Genomic DNA, 15,209 nt, shown 5'->3' with positions numbered 1-15,209 from the left:
GAAATGTGTCCATTAAGTGGGTCATAGCCTATCTGTTCTACTCACTTCTAATGCATGTTTGCAAACTGGGGTCAAATTCTCCCCCAAAAACAAACGCTCATCTTGCAGACTTTGTTCTTAGAAACCCCATTTGATATGTCTGCCCTTTGTTATGACTTACAGAGTGATATCTCTAACACTGTGGGTGGGGAGACAGAGAGAATGAAACTTCTACTCGAAACAGTCTAGACAGCCTGATCTCAACAGAATTTCTACTAAACCTTTTTCCTCTCGGGGAACTTCCCAGCCCCCGGATCCCACTTGGGAACCCCGGAACCAGACTCTACCCTCCTGTCTGATGCCCGTCTCTCTCTCTCTCTCTCTCTCTCTCTCTTTCCTTCTCTCAAGTGGGTGGTCCGGTGAGCTTTTCGGGGCGGGGTCCTCTGTTCCAACCCTCCTACCCTCGTTCCCTCTTGAAACATGCTTTAATAGAGAAAGTATGCAATGCATACTGCTCAGCTACAACCCCCCAATTATACTGCAACTGGGGTATTCGTGACTGGACGTCTGGGGGGGATCACACACATTTCCGATTAGAGGAGGAGGAGAGAGAGAGAGAGAGAGAGAGAGGAGAGAGAGAGAGAGAGAGAAAGAGAGAGAGTTTACCCTTTCAATCCAACCAATAAGACTGTCGATACGCTTAGATTTTCATAGTTGTGCAGGAGCACAAAGTGAGCCGACTGTGAGAACTTCCAGGTAAAGCTACAAAACCGTCTCAAGGTAAGTTGAAGTCTCTCCGCTCTCATTGTTGCATTTGGCGCTGCCTGCATGAACAGGAGCACTCAGCCTGAACACGGAGCCTATAGCCTGAATGTATGTATGTACGCTGTGTGTGTGTGTGTGTGTGTGTGTGTGTGTGTGTGTGTGTGTGTGTGTGTGTGTGTGTGTGTGAGAGAGAGAGAGAGAGTGTGTGTGTGTGTGTGTGTGTGTATGTTCATGGCTGGTTGCAAAGGAGAGCTTTTGCACCTGTGTTCCTCGCCTTTGTCCTTGTTGGTAAAGTTTTTGCAGCTCTTTCGGCTCATCTATTTCAGCGGACCTGTTATCACTGCACAAAAAAAAAAAAAAACACACAACACATTTAAGATCGATTGCGCAAGTGATGGGAGCAGGGGGATGTTGTGTAGTGAGCGCCGACTTTACGCGTTAAAACACCGATGGCCTCGATCGACTGTTGTTTTGGCGTTTTTGCATGTGCCAGCTACTCAACCCCCAAAAAAGAAAGGTTTGCAAGGTTTGAATACACGAACACTCTTTGCAGGAGCGATTCACGCACATACTTTAAAGACTGTTAAAAGTACGTGTTTTTTTATGCTTGCTATTGCCGCCCATATGTAAAAAGTACATTCAGTCCCAGTGCTTGAATGCCAAACACGGACTCGTTTAAGCGGACGGTCTGCCGCTGCAAAGGGAGTGAGGACGCTTGTTGTGCTGCTCCGAAGTCATGTTTATTAGCGAAACGAAACGACTTTGTGCGTCTCGTTGGGTTTTTTAAATCGTTTCAAAGAGCACGTAGATTTCTCAGATGACTCTGACTTCCTTCTTCAGTGCGGCCGTTTTGATAGGCTGTGTTGGCAATTAGTGTTTGGCACATTCCTTACAGAGCTGTGGTGAACGACCACCTTGGGATATTACCAACAGCCAGTTTAAAGTTGACATTCATGGTTTACTCTATTAATAAAAAAGTAAATAATATAGGGCATTAGTTTTTCGGAAGTAACCATAGCTATTATATGTTTATTACAAAATGATACATTGTCTACAGTATCAAAGGGTGATATTAAACAAATATGGCCAACATCTTTTATCTCAATTTAATTCATTTCAAACCTCGGTAATGTAGCATGTTTTCTGGTAATTTGATAAATAAATATGAAATATTACACTATTTCGTGTACTTCTGTTTGAATTAAATACTTGACAAAATGTATTGAGCATTTTCTAATTTAATTAAGAACTTTAGAGCAAAGTAAACACAAGTTTTAACTAAAATTATAGAGAATAAAATAATAAATAATTTCGAACTATACACACATGTTTATGTGCATGCAGAGTAATCAGAATAAGACAATAGTTTGATTTAACTACACTTGGGTGTTATAGCAGAATTCTTATCATTTCCGATTTTCTAAGGAATTTGAGTTAGTATTTGCTTGTTATTATCAATTAGGATGATGTATTTGTGTTTCACAATACCTCGGTATAAGATTACATCACCATACGATTCCATTGAAAGATGATTCAATTATCATAATGAATCATCGCCCAGCCCTAATATGATGGTAATCTGAATATCTGGTGATTTCGGGCTGTTGGTCATACAACACATTCAGTTTGAAGATGTCACCATGAGATATGGGAACTTGATTGGGGCTTTTTTCACTATTTTCTTACATTGTATTGACTATAAATTTAGCAGTAGAAATTAATGTCAGATTAAGACATTTGCTTGATAAATCAGTTATTCAATTTGATCACAATTTCCTAAATTCCAAAATGATGTCTTCAGATGTCTTGTTTTTTGTGACCTACAGCCCAAAACCTAAATATACTTAAATATACAAAATTGATAAATTTGATATTTTTGCTTGAATATGTAATGATCAATTAATTATCAAAATAGTTGCAGATACATTTTCTGCCTTTTGACTAATCAATGTATCAACTTTGATTTGACTCAGACATGTAAATAGTTTATCATGTTGAAGTGATTCTTTCCATTAAGATTTTGAATGTAGTATATTTTAAGTCTCAGTTACACAATTTTTAGAGTAAAAGTTTCTGCAGCACACCTACTACATGCACAGCCTCATTGAGAAATACCTGACAGAGGGCAGATGGAAAGGCAGTGTACAGTAGAGCAGATGCAGATATTGGATGGTAGATTGAGTTGTGAATATCTGTGCTACTTTTAGTTGCTGGACACCACTCTCATGTTTCCCTGCGTCTGCCAGACCCCTGTCTGTGTTTCAACGAACCTGGTGCCAAGGCTCATGTATAAGCAGTTCCCACGCTCGCTTGTGGAAAAGTATCCTGTGTGATTCTGAATTATACTTTCAATGATATTAAACACTGATTGAAAGTCACTGTGGTAATTGTGCAAAAAGAAAAAAAAATGATTTGAAGTGATATATTATCGCGAATTATCCTAAATAAAGGTGATTTCTGCCACTTTTTCTTTGCTCACATCTACAGGTCCTCATACTCAGGTCTTCTCCTCTTTAAGCCCTCGAGGCTGCTCCTCCAGGTTTTGATGCCCACACTCTTTGAAGCAGGTGGACAGACACAGGCATGAGTAACAGTGGGACCAAAGAACCGTCTCCCGAGCCGAGCACTGCCCAGTCACCTCCTGAGCCTCAGCGCCGGGGCAGGGGTCGGCCACGGAAACAGCTGCAGGTAGGACTTCCTCCTTTAAGACATCAATTTGATCAGCTCTCTCTTTGACCTCAAATCATTAAGTATCTAAATTAAAAAGTAATTCTGAATAACAAAGCTATATGTTTCTTTGTCTGTATCTCCTGGCTGCTCATGCAAATATATGTTTTCCACTGGTTAGTTATGGCTCTACATGTGATGTCTCTCTACAGGAGCCTGTTGGACCACCAACTCCAAAGCGACCGAGAGGACGACCAAAAGGCAGCAAGAACAAAGGCCCCAAAACTGCACTGAAGGTTGAACCTATTCAGAGTATCTGAGATGTTAATAAATAGATCTATACTTGAACTAAAATCTCAGAATTGTAACAGCGCCTTGTTGCACAATAGAAGTACAATCTAAATTGTGAGTGAGAACTTTTTGGATATATACTATACTCACACGCACACACATATATATATATATTTATTTATTTGTTAAATCACAATATTTGTTGTGAATTTATTGCAAATGTATTAAGAAAGAAATAATCGTATCTTTCATTTCTCAATTTAGTTGAAACAACCCTTATCTCTGTGACTCCAGAAACAATAAACCAGTAACAGACAACTTGTGTCTACATGTTTATGACATATTGTATATATGATCTTAATGGATTTATCTTTTCAGTGCATCTAAGTGTTTTCCATTTAATACCTCTTGACCCGATGTCTTTTGTAGAACAATATGAAACAGATATATCATTATCAGTAACATTACTGTTTGCATTGTTTTTTTTTAGAATTGTTAGTATTAAAAAAAAAAAGGTACCCATTGCAGTTTTGCTAAATCTTCTCTTAAATTTAAGATTTGAGGATTTTCAGAGGCATGTTTATCAGGAGGAAACTGATAAACATGCTGGGGGCAGTAAACATACTGCCCCTGCTGGCAGTTTTCCAGTTTGCCTGTGCGTTTGTAGCATGTGGTAAATGAATAACACATCAAGTCTTTTACAAAAATGTGGGGGGGAGATAACTTATTTTCTCTATTTTTGTTTCGCTCTGGGTGCTTTTTCCAATATTTCAAGAGAAACTAGAGAACTTTTTCAACTAGTTACATCACAACAGAGCAACATGTTTTTAAGCCTGTAATTAGTTATGCCAATCACATTTGTCTGTTGACATTTGGAATAATTGAACAGTCAGATATAAAAGCAAAATATGCCATCAATATGTGTACTTTGATCTTGATATTTTACAATTTAATGGTTTAAAATCATCCCCATTTTTTTCAGATAGAAACACTGTAAACACTGATGCATGTTCAGTATTTAATTGAATGTACAGGTCTGCAGGCTCTTCACTTGATGACATTTCAAGGGATGATTTGACTAAGAGAAAATATGTTTCTGTCCTTGTTAATCACCGTAGAGTGTAGTTTTATAGCAGTGTTGTTTACTCTGCTGCCAGAGTCTCAAAAACAAAAAATGAAAATGTTAAAGTCCACAATCTTAGTTAGAGGTAAAAAGAAAAGGATTGTTGAAACGTGAAACCTCCTCTTAACCATCCATCTGTTCTTTTTCAGAAAGTAGAGCCTGTTGGGGAGAGACGACCTCGTGGGCGACCAAGGAAATGGGTATGGAGCAATCGTTGACAGTTGGAAACATAATGGTGTTCAAAGCCTCCAAAGTGTCTCCTGGAGCTGTACAGTCCTTGAGTGTGCATTTACCTTCATATTTAATTAATTCTGTTTCCTCTCTTTCCACAGCCCCAGAAAGTAGTTCCAGTAGCTGAAGAGCAGCAGGTGAGGAAAACAAAATCTTTAAAAGGCTGTAGGGTAAAAGTTTTGTCTTGACATAGCACTTTTACCCACAGGTTCCCTTCATGTATTGAGATTTATTTTGTTAAAATGATTATAGAACATTTGTTATAAGACCTTATTTCAAACAAACTGAGCAGTGGATTGGTTGCTGAAACTTTAAATCTTTAAAAGCGTTCCATCCCCAAGCCTCTAAGCACATGCACACTTCAATGTATTACCTTTCTACGAATTATTTTCACCTTTTTATTTCTTTAAATGTTTGAATAAGTCACTTATTAGTTATTAGTTATCATCAAACTGAAGCTTAAGTCACTTTGAGAGTTTGTGACGGTTTAGAGAAATTCTTCAGTTGAACAGAAATCTCAGTTTGTGTCACACGTTTTACCTTTTGACTAAGATCAGTCTCATTTGTGATGAGGGAAAGGCAGAGCTGATCTCATTTAACTATTCATGAATATCTTATGTTCACCAAACCTAAACCACATTCAAAAGGCCTTTGCAGTGGTGCTGCAGAATACAAAACCATGTTCTTCAGACCTTTCTATACTTTTTTACACTCAGTTATTAGATATATCCATCTATCAGTGATGCAGTTTTCTCATGACAAGAATCATGGAGAGAGAGTATGATGAAAGCCAAAGTGATCCTTGTCTTTGCCACCAGGCGTCCAGGTTGCTGTTTTAAAATGCCTTAGTTTTATCTGGATCTACCAAATAAACTGGAAACTGAGTTAATATGATACAGTATCACATTCACGTGAAGTTGGCCTATTTTTAAGTCACTTTTAGTTTAAGTCATACTAGTCTACAGTAACTATTCCAGGTTAGATGTTCTGGCAAACGCCTCCAAAACCACTGATTCCAACATAGAAAGATTAGGAAAGAGCTTTTTTACCCCTGAGCTCTGTATATCCTCCAGCTTATGCAGAACATTGTCTACAGCAAATCTTTTGTGCCTTTCACATTTTTTTAAATCTCTTAATTTTTTTGTTGTATGCCTTATTTTCGCACCAATCTTTAGCACAATCTTAGGAGCACGGCACATTGCATCTTTCTAAATGTGAGAATCCTATTGCACTATGTGTTATCAGACATATAGAAAACTGCTAAAAATGCTGTTGCTTTGGAACACTTGACAACCAATGTACATATCCCTTGTGCTTTACGTACATTGACTTCACGAGGATATGACGAGTTCTTGGTAACGCACAGATGGCAGTGCTGAATTCCCCGGATACACCTCCAAACATCCTTTCAATACATCCAGTTTTGGTGAATGTACGCTGTGTTTCTGAGAAACTTTGGTTCTTGTAGCCACCTTGTTCATTTTTCAAACAGAAAGCATTGCACAACAGTTGTCACCAAGGCGGACCGTTCTCTTCATGCCCCTCGTCTGCCTTATCGCATCCTCTCCTCTGAGCAGTTTGTCAAAGATGCTTCAAGAACTGAAACCGTTGAGAAAGACTCCCTTTCTCAGACGCACGCACGCAAAGGGGAAGAATGAGTCAATGTAAAGAGGGGAAACTTGATCTAACTGTTCTCTTCCTCTGTCTTCTTGGTTTCCTGATCTAACTGTCGTCTTCCTCACATTTATACTTCTGACAGCTGGACCTACTTCCCTGCACGCAATCACTCAATGAATTTGTAACACTCGTTCTAGTTTTCCCTTGCTCTTTCTAGTATTGATTCATTCTCTTGCACATAATGACTCACTAGATAGTGACAATAACAGACAAAGTGAGAGTGTTTTATTTTGGTCTTTTGCTGTTCCAGGGCTCTTCAGACGAGGCTGAGGAGGGTCCCTCGCAGCTCGAGCCCTCAAAATCTCAGGTTCCAGCGCAGGAGGAAGGGGAGTAGATAGGATGCCTCTCTACCTACCTCAAGGTTTGGCCTCAAACAAACAGGGGTTCTGTCTGACTCCTATCTGTGATGGGGATTCAGGAACACACACACACACACACAGACAAAAAATCATTGCAGACAGTGGTTTATTCTCTCTATCTGATACTGTACCCTGGTTTTATTGGTTCACGCTAAGAGTTTGGTGAACAAACTCTGTTTTACATCGAGGAATTCCATCTTCGAACAACGCTTTTGGTGAGGGAATAGTTTCGTGAAATTCATCTTTTCACTTTGCAGCAGAGAGTTGCATAAGAAGATTGATTCATCTCATATCTGTACGGTAAATATTAAGCTACTTACAGCAGCTGGTTAGCTTAGCTTAGCATAAAGACTGGAAACAGCTATTCTGGCTTTATCCAAAGGTAACACAATCTAACTACCAGCACCTCTAAAGCTCTATAATTTACACTCTCTCATTTGTTTGATCCGTACACAAATGAAAGTGTTGAAAAACATTTTTTTTAAGACTTATTTTTCATTTTTTGTGTTTTATTTACGGAGTTCAAGTGCCTTTTGAGTTTCAGGCTGTTTCCAGTCTTTATGCCAAGCTACACATTCTACATTGTATCAATCTTCTTATCTAACTCAAGGCAAAAATGCTGAGAAGTGTATTTCCCAAAATGTTCACTTACTGCTTCAAGGATGCCTGCTTTCCTGAACCTCTCATTGTGTTTGTGTGTGTGTGTGTGTGTGTGTGTGTGTGTGTGTGTGTGTGTGTGTGTGTGTGTGTGCATGTGTGTTTGTTTGTGTGTGTTTGTCTGTTTTGTGGTTGTGTGGAGAGGGGACGAGCTTGCGGGTTGAAATGAGAAGGGGGTTAAAGTAAAAAGGAACCAACCTGAACCGTTTTATTGACACGTTTCTAAATAAAGTGTCATGAATCCTCATACGAAATGGGAGCAAGGGGGTGACATTTTTAGCGATGTTACAATAAAAACATGGTGTGCTGAAGTCATTATTATGAAAGTACATGTGAAAGGTTTTTTCCAAGATGAAATATCCAATTTGGTAGGGGAAACATTAGATCAATTGTCAGAGTAAGCGAAATTTCAGGTTAGATTAATAACCTCAATGATTTTTTTTCAGCACCCAAAGGTTTGAATGGATATCTCATTTTGGAAAGAAAACCCCTCATACATACTTTGTTGAAACGTCATTTTACCACACTCAGGAGTTTACTATTACAATGCTTTTACACCATATTGAAACCTCAGGTACAAAACTATTCAGGATCATGTTGTCAGTCTACTCAGTAATAATTATTGTGCTGTGTTTGTTGTGCATTTCTGATCTGTATTTGACATTACCAGTATGCCTTGACACAAAGACCTCATTTAAACCTCAGTTGCCCTCAGTTTCTTAATCTCTCATACTACCTCAGTAACACAAAGAGATCTCCAACAAACTTACTCTCCACTCCCTCAGCAGTAATACAAATACACACACACTCAGACACACACACACACACACACACATACATAGGTTCATGTGCAGGTATACAACACGGACGGCAAGTTTTCCGGCCTGCATACTTACACACAGAAGCAGACATCACCCTCCCGCAGAGGATTTTACTATTGGTGAACAAATAAAAGCATCAGTGCCATTACTTATTTTTAAACTGTATTTGATAAAAGCTGAAGTGAGACTTGGTTTGTTCTCCTGGGAAATAAAAGAACAGCCAATAGTTTACAACAACATGAGCTTTCTAGGGTGTAGTTCCTTATGAAATACTTTTATTTTTTTCTGTTAGTTCTTCTCATTTTTACTACATCATGTATTTTCTCATTCTTACACTGTAAATTGTTTGTGTGACACTCTTAATACATGTGATTTGCAAGGAAGGGCAGCAAATAACCACACAGTGCTGAAATACATGACAGTTATGGGAAACAATAACACAACAGCACCACAGTAACCTTGTATGAAAGTGCCTAAATAAATTGTGGAAAAGTGGTTAATACTTAACACTGTAACCCTGTCAATGTTTTAGCAATGTATGAGAGAAACAGGACCCAAATTGTTCCTTCCTTTTGGATTTGACTACAAGCGACCACTGTGGTCACGAAGTGACAGTAATGGGTGAATGGTAAATGCAAAAATTGTGTCACAGAAGTATTTAGAAATTAGTTATAAAGTGAGCAATCTGACTTGCATTGTTTATTAGTAACATCTACCAAGTGATCAAATGAGACTTTAGCAAAAGAAACCCCTGATGTTGAATTGAGGGATGTGTTTTATTGCTTATTACTTCAAATATTAATTTGTTGTTCTTCTTTCAACATTTACATAGTCTTGCTTTAAAGGGTCAGTTCACCCAAATTATCAAAAAAACAAAAAACAAACACATTTTCTCATTCTTGGTCACTTTACAGTTAGACACCAATACAATGAAAATTAATGGAATTTTGTTTTGGTCACACTATTGTGCTCATGGTGTTGAAAAGAGAAACTATCAGAATGATTAGATACCACAAGAGGCTTAATGTAAAAACTCACACTTATAAAGTTATCTCTTTTATAAAAAATACTTTATTTCCACTGTAATGACTCAGTGTTGACTTGTAGTGTAGCATAACAACTCTGTACTCATATAGAATAACATTGGTATTTTGGAAGGATTTTTTTTACAAAACAAGACAGCCTATTGCAAATACTTCAACTTCTTCAGATTCTGTCCCCGTGTCATCACACGTGCGAGACATTTATCCAAAATGAACTCCATATTACTTACTATTTGTTTATTACATGACTTGAGTATCACCCATCAATTGCTGTATATACCAGGTCTTTCTTAACCCCTAAAACTTGCTTATTTTATCCATGATGATTAGTTGTATCCAAGTATTTTCATGTATTTCAGCATTGTTGACCTAATTGTTGCCAGGGGAGGTAAAATTCATTTACAGGCAGATATGTTTTTTTGTTCAACTGCATTGACTTTACTTGTTTTGCCCTCTGGACTACCTCTGAAAACTAACAAGCCTGGGACGCATCTGAAGAAATGTTTTGGTTTTATCTGATCTTTTCCATCAGACCTGCAGGCGATTTGCATCATGAAATCTTGAAATAACTGTCAAACTATTACTGTTGTAGTCCACTCATCTCATCTCACTACATTCATGTCACCATAATGAATGGAAGTCAGCCTGAAGGGTGCCTCTTAATTTAACTACAGCTGGGTCAATGTTTGTTGTTTTACACGCGCTGTTTCTGGATATTTACTCTCTATACTTGGACAACGTTGTTCTGTGATCTTACTGAAAGTGATATAGTTACATACAGTACTTGATCCATTTTCAACTATTGAAAAGTTGAAGTGTAACTTGAGAAATCATCTTCTATGCCTTACTTTTTAACACCATTTTGTAGTTATGTTATTGATCCTCATCCACTTCATTAATACAACTCAAAAACCTGTGATATCTATTTTGTTATGATTCTTTACCGTGTGATTTGTGTTATTCTGCTTCTTTATTGCTTATCAATAAAATATCACACCTATTGACTCTTTTGTTATAGATTTGTACAACAAAACCCTTTTTTATAAAATTGGTTTAAATAGTTTTAATGTACACAGACGGAAACAATCCTTCATTGCTCAATAAAGAAGAAACAAAATGGAGAGGGACAGCTCCCTTAAGGATGGTAACATATCCAGAGTCCAAGCTTGTCAGAGACGAAAGACCACAAAAACAGTATAACACAAATTTACACTTCTCTTTTATCAAACATGGAAGTAGATATTGAAGCTCAGAAGAACTTCACTGACAAGCTACCAAACATTTTAACACTAATGACACAACAGGATTCAAGAAAGGTGCATCACACTTCATTTGTGAGCCAAATGACAACAGTGCAAGATCATATGTGATGCTGCCCGTTATGCTCCCTTATCATACATGCACCCTTTTTTTTTTAACCCCGGCCATTCCACGTACTGTGTTGTAGTGAGGAAAACGTTCACCAAAGCTCCAGTTGTTCCCAGAACCAGTCCATTTTTCCATTTATTTTCCTTCCTGAGAGACAGTCTGTATCTGGATGATTAAACTAACGGAAGAGAGCTGTTAAGCGTTGAGAGCTTTGGCTACATCTGTGAAGACCAGACGACTGGGCCTCTGCGTGGTCCCCTGGGAGGTTGTGAGTGTCTGCAAAAGAGTTGGGCAGCAGGGCAGGTGGGAGATAAAACTGTAAGTCACATTCAGATCAAATAGGTTATCCAGCCTTGGGTCATAAGAAGTAGTGATGACTGCTAGTAGTCTCATTTTAATTCATTTTAGGACCATCAAAACAGCTGAATCAACTTAATATTTGCAGAAGAAGCGTGTGACTGAAACCATGGAAAATGTGAAAAGACCAGCGGCTACATATAAAACAAAAGAGAATGCACACGGTTTATGTAAAAATGAATGTAAAAAAAATTACAAGTATGTAAGAAATGTCAACCTGCATCAATCGTAGTGCTGATGAGCAGATATTGTTTATTCAGAAATAAGGTTTTGACTAAATAATCTTGACTAAGATCAAGTTTATAGCTATTTTTGGAGGAATGACATTTGTTCACTTTGGTTTAGTTGCCATGTGTGAAATGGAGTTGAAAGCTATGAAAAAAACTAATAACTTGAGGTTGAGATTGTGAGTTTGTAAGTTTGTGAGCTATTTTACGGAACATTGGCTACTGAACAAAAAAAATAAAAAATTCACAAATAAAACAGCACTTATCAGTACTTTTCATCACATCACTCTGATTGTACACCTAGAAGTCTTCAATGTGTTATGGAGTTTGTATTTAACTCAAGAATGGATGGATTTGATAATTAGAAATTATCACAAAAAGTGGTGTTTTGCATACTTTTTGAGTGCATGTGGCCCCTGGAATATTTGGTGATCAAAGTATTATCTTGAGGGAGCACAAAGGAAAGGATGAAAGATATAATAGATGTATGTTTAAAAGTGAAGGTTAAATGTTTTAGTGTTTCCTTTATTAGCATATGCTTTAATATAGATAAGTTCATATGAAATGATAAATAATAAACATTACACAACATCTAACCTAATGGTGTTGGTTTGAGATACTGAAATAATGATAGAATGAGGATTGAGGGAGAAAATGAATTTTAGAGAGATGGTTCAAAAAACACACAGGTGATACTTTACCATGTTTGTCTTTTACCAATATGCCATTGTCAAAACTTAAAACAAATCAAAGTAAATAAATGATTAGATAAATTATGACAAAAAACAAACAAAAATGATACATTGAACAATTTTAATTGAACAAAATAAGCTGATCATTGATATATGGCAAAAATGTATAATTTATAAAATATTAACATATGTAAAATATACAGTGGACATTATTAAATCTACAACTAACACGTGCCAGAATAATTGCTTTTTTGATAAAAGTCTGTGTTTTGTTATTGATAATGGTAAACTCTGTCTATTTCATTAGAATATTGTTATCATGAAATAAATATCCGGTGAGAACTTTACCTTGGCATTGGGACCTGTGAGGCTGCCGTCCCGGCCGTGGTCCAGAAGTTCCTGTTCCAGCAGGTCATCTTGTTCTTCAGCCGGGTCGAAGTTGTACATGGGCATGAGCTGGTGCCTCAGCTTCTCCAACCTGTATGACAGTGAGAGTGAGAGTTTAAGGATGAAGAGTCACAAGTCTCCAAGTTCCTAGTGCAACCAGTGCTCCTATGATGGAATAAAACACAAATTTGTTTCTGTGACAAATAATACAGCTTTTTTAATGAGATTTTGACACTGACCCTCTACAAGACAGCCATAATATATACCTTATACTGCAGGGCTTAGTTGATACTATGTTTTAGTGTTGCAAATTGAGCAAATAATCAAATTACTCAAACTAATTGGCATGTCGTAAAACTAAGGCTGTGGGATCAGCATAAAAAAGTCTTGGTAAACTTACCGCTTCCGTTTCCGAATGTACAGCATCTAGGATGAAGAAAGAAAGATATAATGACAAACAAGCAGTGTTGTTGATAGACGTAATGTGCACAAATTAAATGACTAAGTGCAAGTATATATAACATATGACATGCGTCTGGACAATTATACACAAATGTGTGCAACTGTGGCTTAGAAGTTAGAGTGGGTCGTCCCTCAATCGGTTTGATCCTTGGCTCCTCTAGTCCATGTCAATTTGTCCTTGTGGGTAAGACATTTAACCCCCAAAAAATCCCAAAGGTTGTGCCATCAGTGTGTGAATGGGTGAGTGACACATAGCGCTTTGAGTGGTAGGAATACTACCAAAGTGCTGTACAAGTAAATATACCATTTACCATAAACATGATATCGGGTGAAGAATCCAATGGGTCAAGACAGTTCATTAAGAGAAAATTAATTTCTACTTATTTTAGGGATAATAATTATATGATTCCTTACAATTGCCACTGCCAAGCCAATGACAGTTATGATGCCAAAGGGTACGAGCACCATTCCCATTCCCGCGCCCTCAATCATCGCCCCCGGAAATGCCGTTGCATTGAAGCTGGTGTCGTTTGTTGTTATGGTAACCGTCATCAATGTCGTTCTGGAGGTGACATTGTCTCTGGCGCTCTTGCTCGTCGAGAGGAAGGGGATTGCGGTGGAAGTGGCAGTTGTGGAGAGAAAACTTGTAGTTGTCTTAGCTGCAGTAACAGCCATGGTCAGGTGTAACAGTTCAACTGAAGGATGTATTTTTTTTTTTTATCTCTGTGCGTGGTTGTTGTTGTGTCGCTCAGCCTCTAGTGCATCTCATGGTCCACACAGGTGTCTTCCCTTTGGGTTGAGGTCTGCTGAGGCATTGATGATACTCATATGATGGTCATATGATGTGAAGAATAAAACCTAAAACTGAAACAAAAAGGTTAAACAGTATGTGATAAGTAAATGGATATTGTAGGGAGCATGAATAAAGATGAAGTGATTTCTTAAGTGCAGCAACATTGCTTATTTATAATTTCCAATTTGCTCCTGTGCGCTGATTATTTTACTTAAATCTTTGTATTTAAATAAAATTCAGACATTTTACTTTTGGCACACCTCACCCTCGATTTCAGTCAAACCACGGCTGATTGTGCCAGCAGGCGTGTGGTGGGTGTTTTTGGGCAGGATGTGGGTAGCAAAGGCACAGGAGGAAAGTGGCATAACAAACTTGATAAAATACAGAGGAATAATAACCACTCAAACTGTAACGTGCACTGTGAGGAAGTGTTTTGGCAGCACGTTCAAAACGTCAAAATCAAGCTTACACCCACACTCTCGCTACCACACACACAGCTTCCATAAATATCCACTGCATCCAAAACCTCAGTGCATTTACCTCCCACCCCCACACACACTGTACACATCCCATGAAAGAAGGGAGCAACGTATGCCAAAGATTTGCATATATCATGAGATATAAAATGTTTCCTTTAAAAGCAGAAAATAGACACATGATCCATTTCTCCTTAGTGCATCCTGTCTGCTGAGCTCTTAATGAGGAACATGTGCAGCTGAAGCAAACAAACAATGAAAACCAAAGGCTGGATTCAGTTATTATTGCTGCCTAATTAACAACCTCTGCACTGCAACAAGACAGACATCTTTGTTTGGATCATGTTATGGTCTTATTACTGTGTGTTACTGACACATAACGTGTATCTCATCTCAGCTGTCCTGTCCGAGCAGCTGAGCTGTTAATCCCGCCAACGTGACCAGGTCCTACTCCATGTGTCCTCTCAGATTAGAGATCCATACGTACCTTAACATGCAAACATGCATGACTTCAGAGGTGATCTGCGGCAGGACAGGGTTAGCTATAGAGGGGAAATTTTCATTGGAAGAGGCAGCATTTCCTCCAGCGGCTGCTCCTCCTCCTCCTCCTCCTCCTCCTCCTCCTCCTCTTCTGCTTCCCCCTTTAGCAATGCAGGTACTGCACAGGCAGTTTACATTGACAAAACAGCCATTTCTCTGTGAGGATGGACTCCACACACCAGATTAACCCCTTCCCCGACAGCCTCCAAGGGATCACCTTCCTGCTCTCCGGTTGCCTCCTCGGATCTCCTCCCCCTGTCTTGCTCTTTCTTGTATTTGACACAACAGAGCAAC

General features: G+C 38.3%; 2 protein-coding genes across 4 annotated transcripts; one reads left to right on the top strand and one right to left on the bottom strand.

Annotated features, from left to right (window-relative positions):
- The first annotated feature begins 468 nt into the window (after positions 1-468).
- On the top strand, positions 469-7,067 carry si:ch211-161c3.6 (high mobility group AT-hook 2b). Of its 3 annotated transcripts, none has more exons than XM_054617638.1 (6): positions 469-759; positions 3,263-3,432; positions 3,624-3,707; positions 4,975-5,025; positions 5,158-5,193; positions 6,984-7,067. In XM_054617638.1, the coding sequence occupies exons 2-6, from the start codon at positions 3,328-3,330 to the stop codon at positions 7,065-7,067; spliced, it is 360 nt and encodes a 119-aa protein (XP_054473613.1). In that variant the 5' UTR covers positions 469-759; positions 3,263-3,327. The 3 variants fall into 3 exon arrangements, with proteins under 3 accessions (XP_054473613.1, XP_054473612.1, XP_054473614.1); XM_054617637.1 differs by having other exon boundaries at positions 3,232-3,432; XM_054617639.1 differs by lacking the exon at positions 469-759 and adding an exon at positions 1,201-1,270 and having other exon boundaries at positions 3,232-3,432.
- Positions 7,068-10,817: 3,750 nt separating this feature from the next.
- Positions 10,818-15,001, bottom strand: si:ch211-161c3.5 (uncharacterized protein C3orf18). Its single transcript, XM_054617636.1, has 5 exons — positions 14,863-15,001; positions 13,521-13,970; positions 13,045-13,070; positions 12,606-12,735; positions 10,818-11,257 (listed from the first exon to the last, which is right to left on the bottom strand). The coding sequence occupies exons 2-5, from the start codon at positions 13,779-13,781 to the stop codon at positions 11,177-11,179; spliced, it is 498 nt and encodes a 165-aa protein (XP_054473611.1). The 5' UTR covers positions 13,782-13,970; positions 14,863-15,001; the 3' UTR covers positions 10,818-11,176.
- Between the last annotated feature and the right edge of the window lie 208 nt (positions 15,002-15,209).

Source organism: Anoplopoma fimbria, chromosome 17 (genome assembly GCF_027596085.1).
Source record: "Anoplopoma fimbria isolate UVic2021 breed Golden Eagle Sablefish chromosome 17, Afim_UVic_2022, whole genome shotgun sequence".
Lineage (NCBI taxonomy): Eukaryota > Metazoa > Chordata > Actinopteri > Perciformes > Anoplopomatidae > Anoplopoma > Anoplopoma fimbria.
This window is presented reverse-complemented; position numbering and strand designations above follow the sequence as displayed.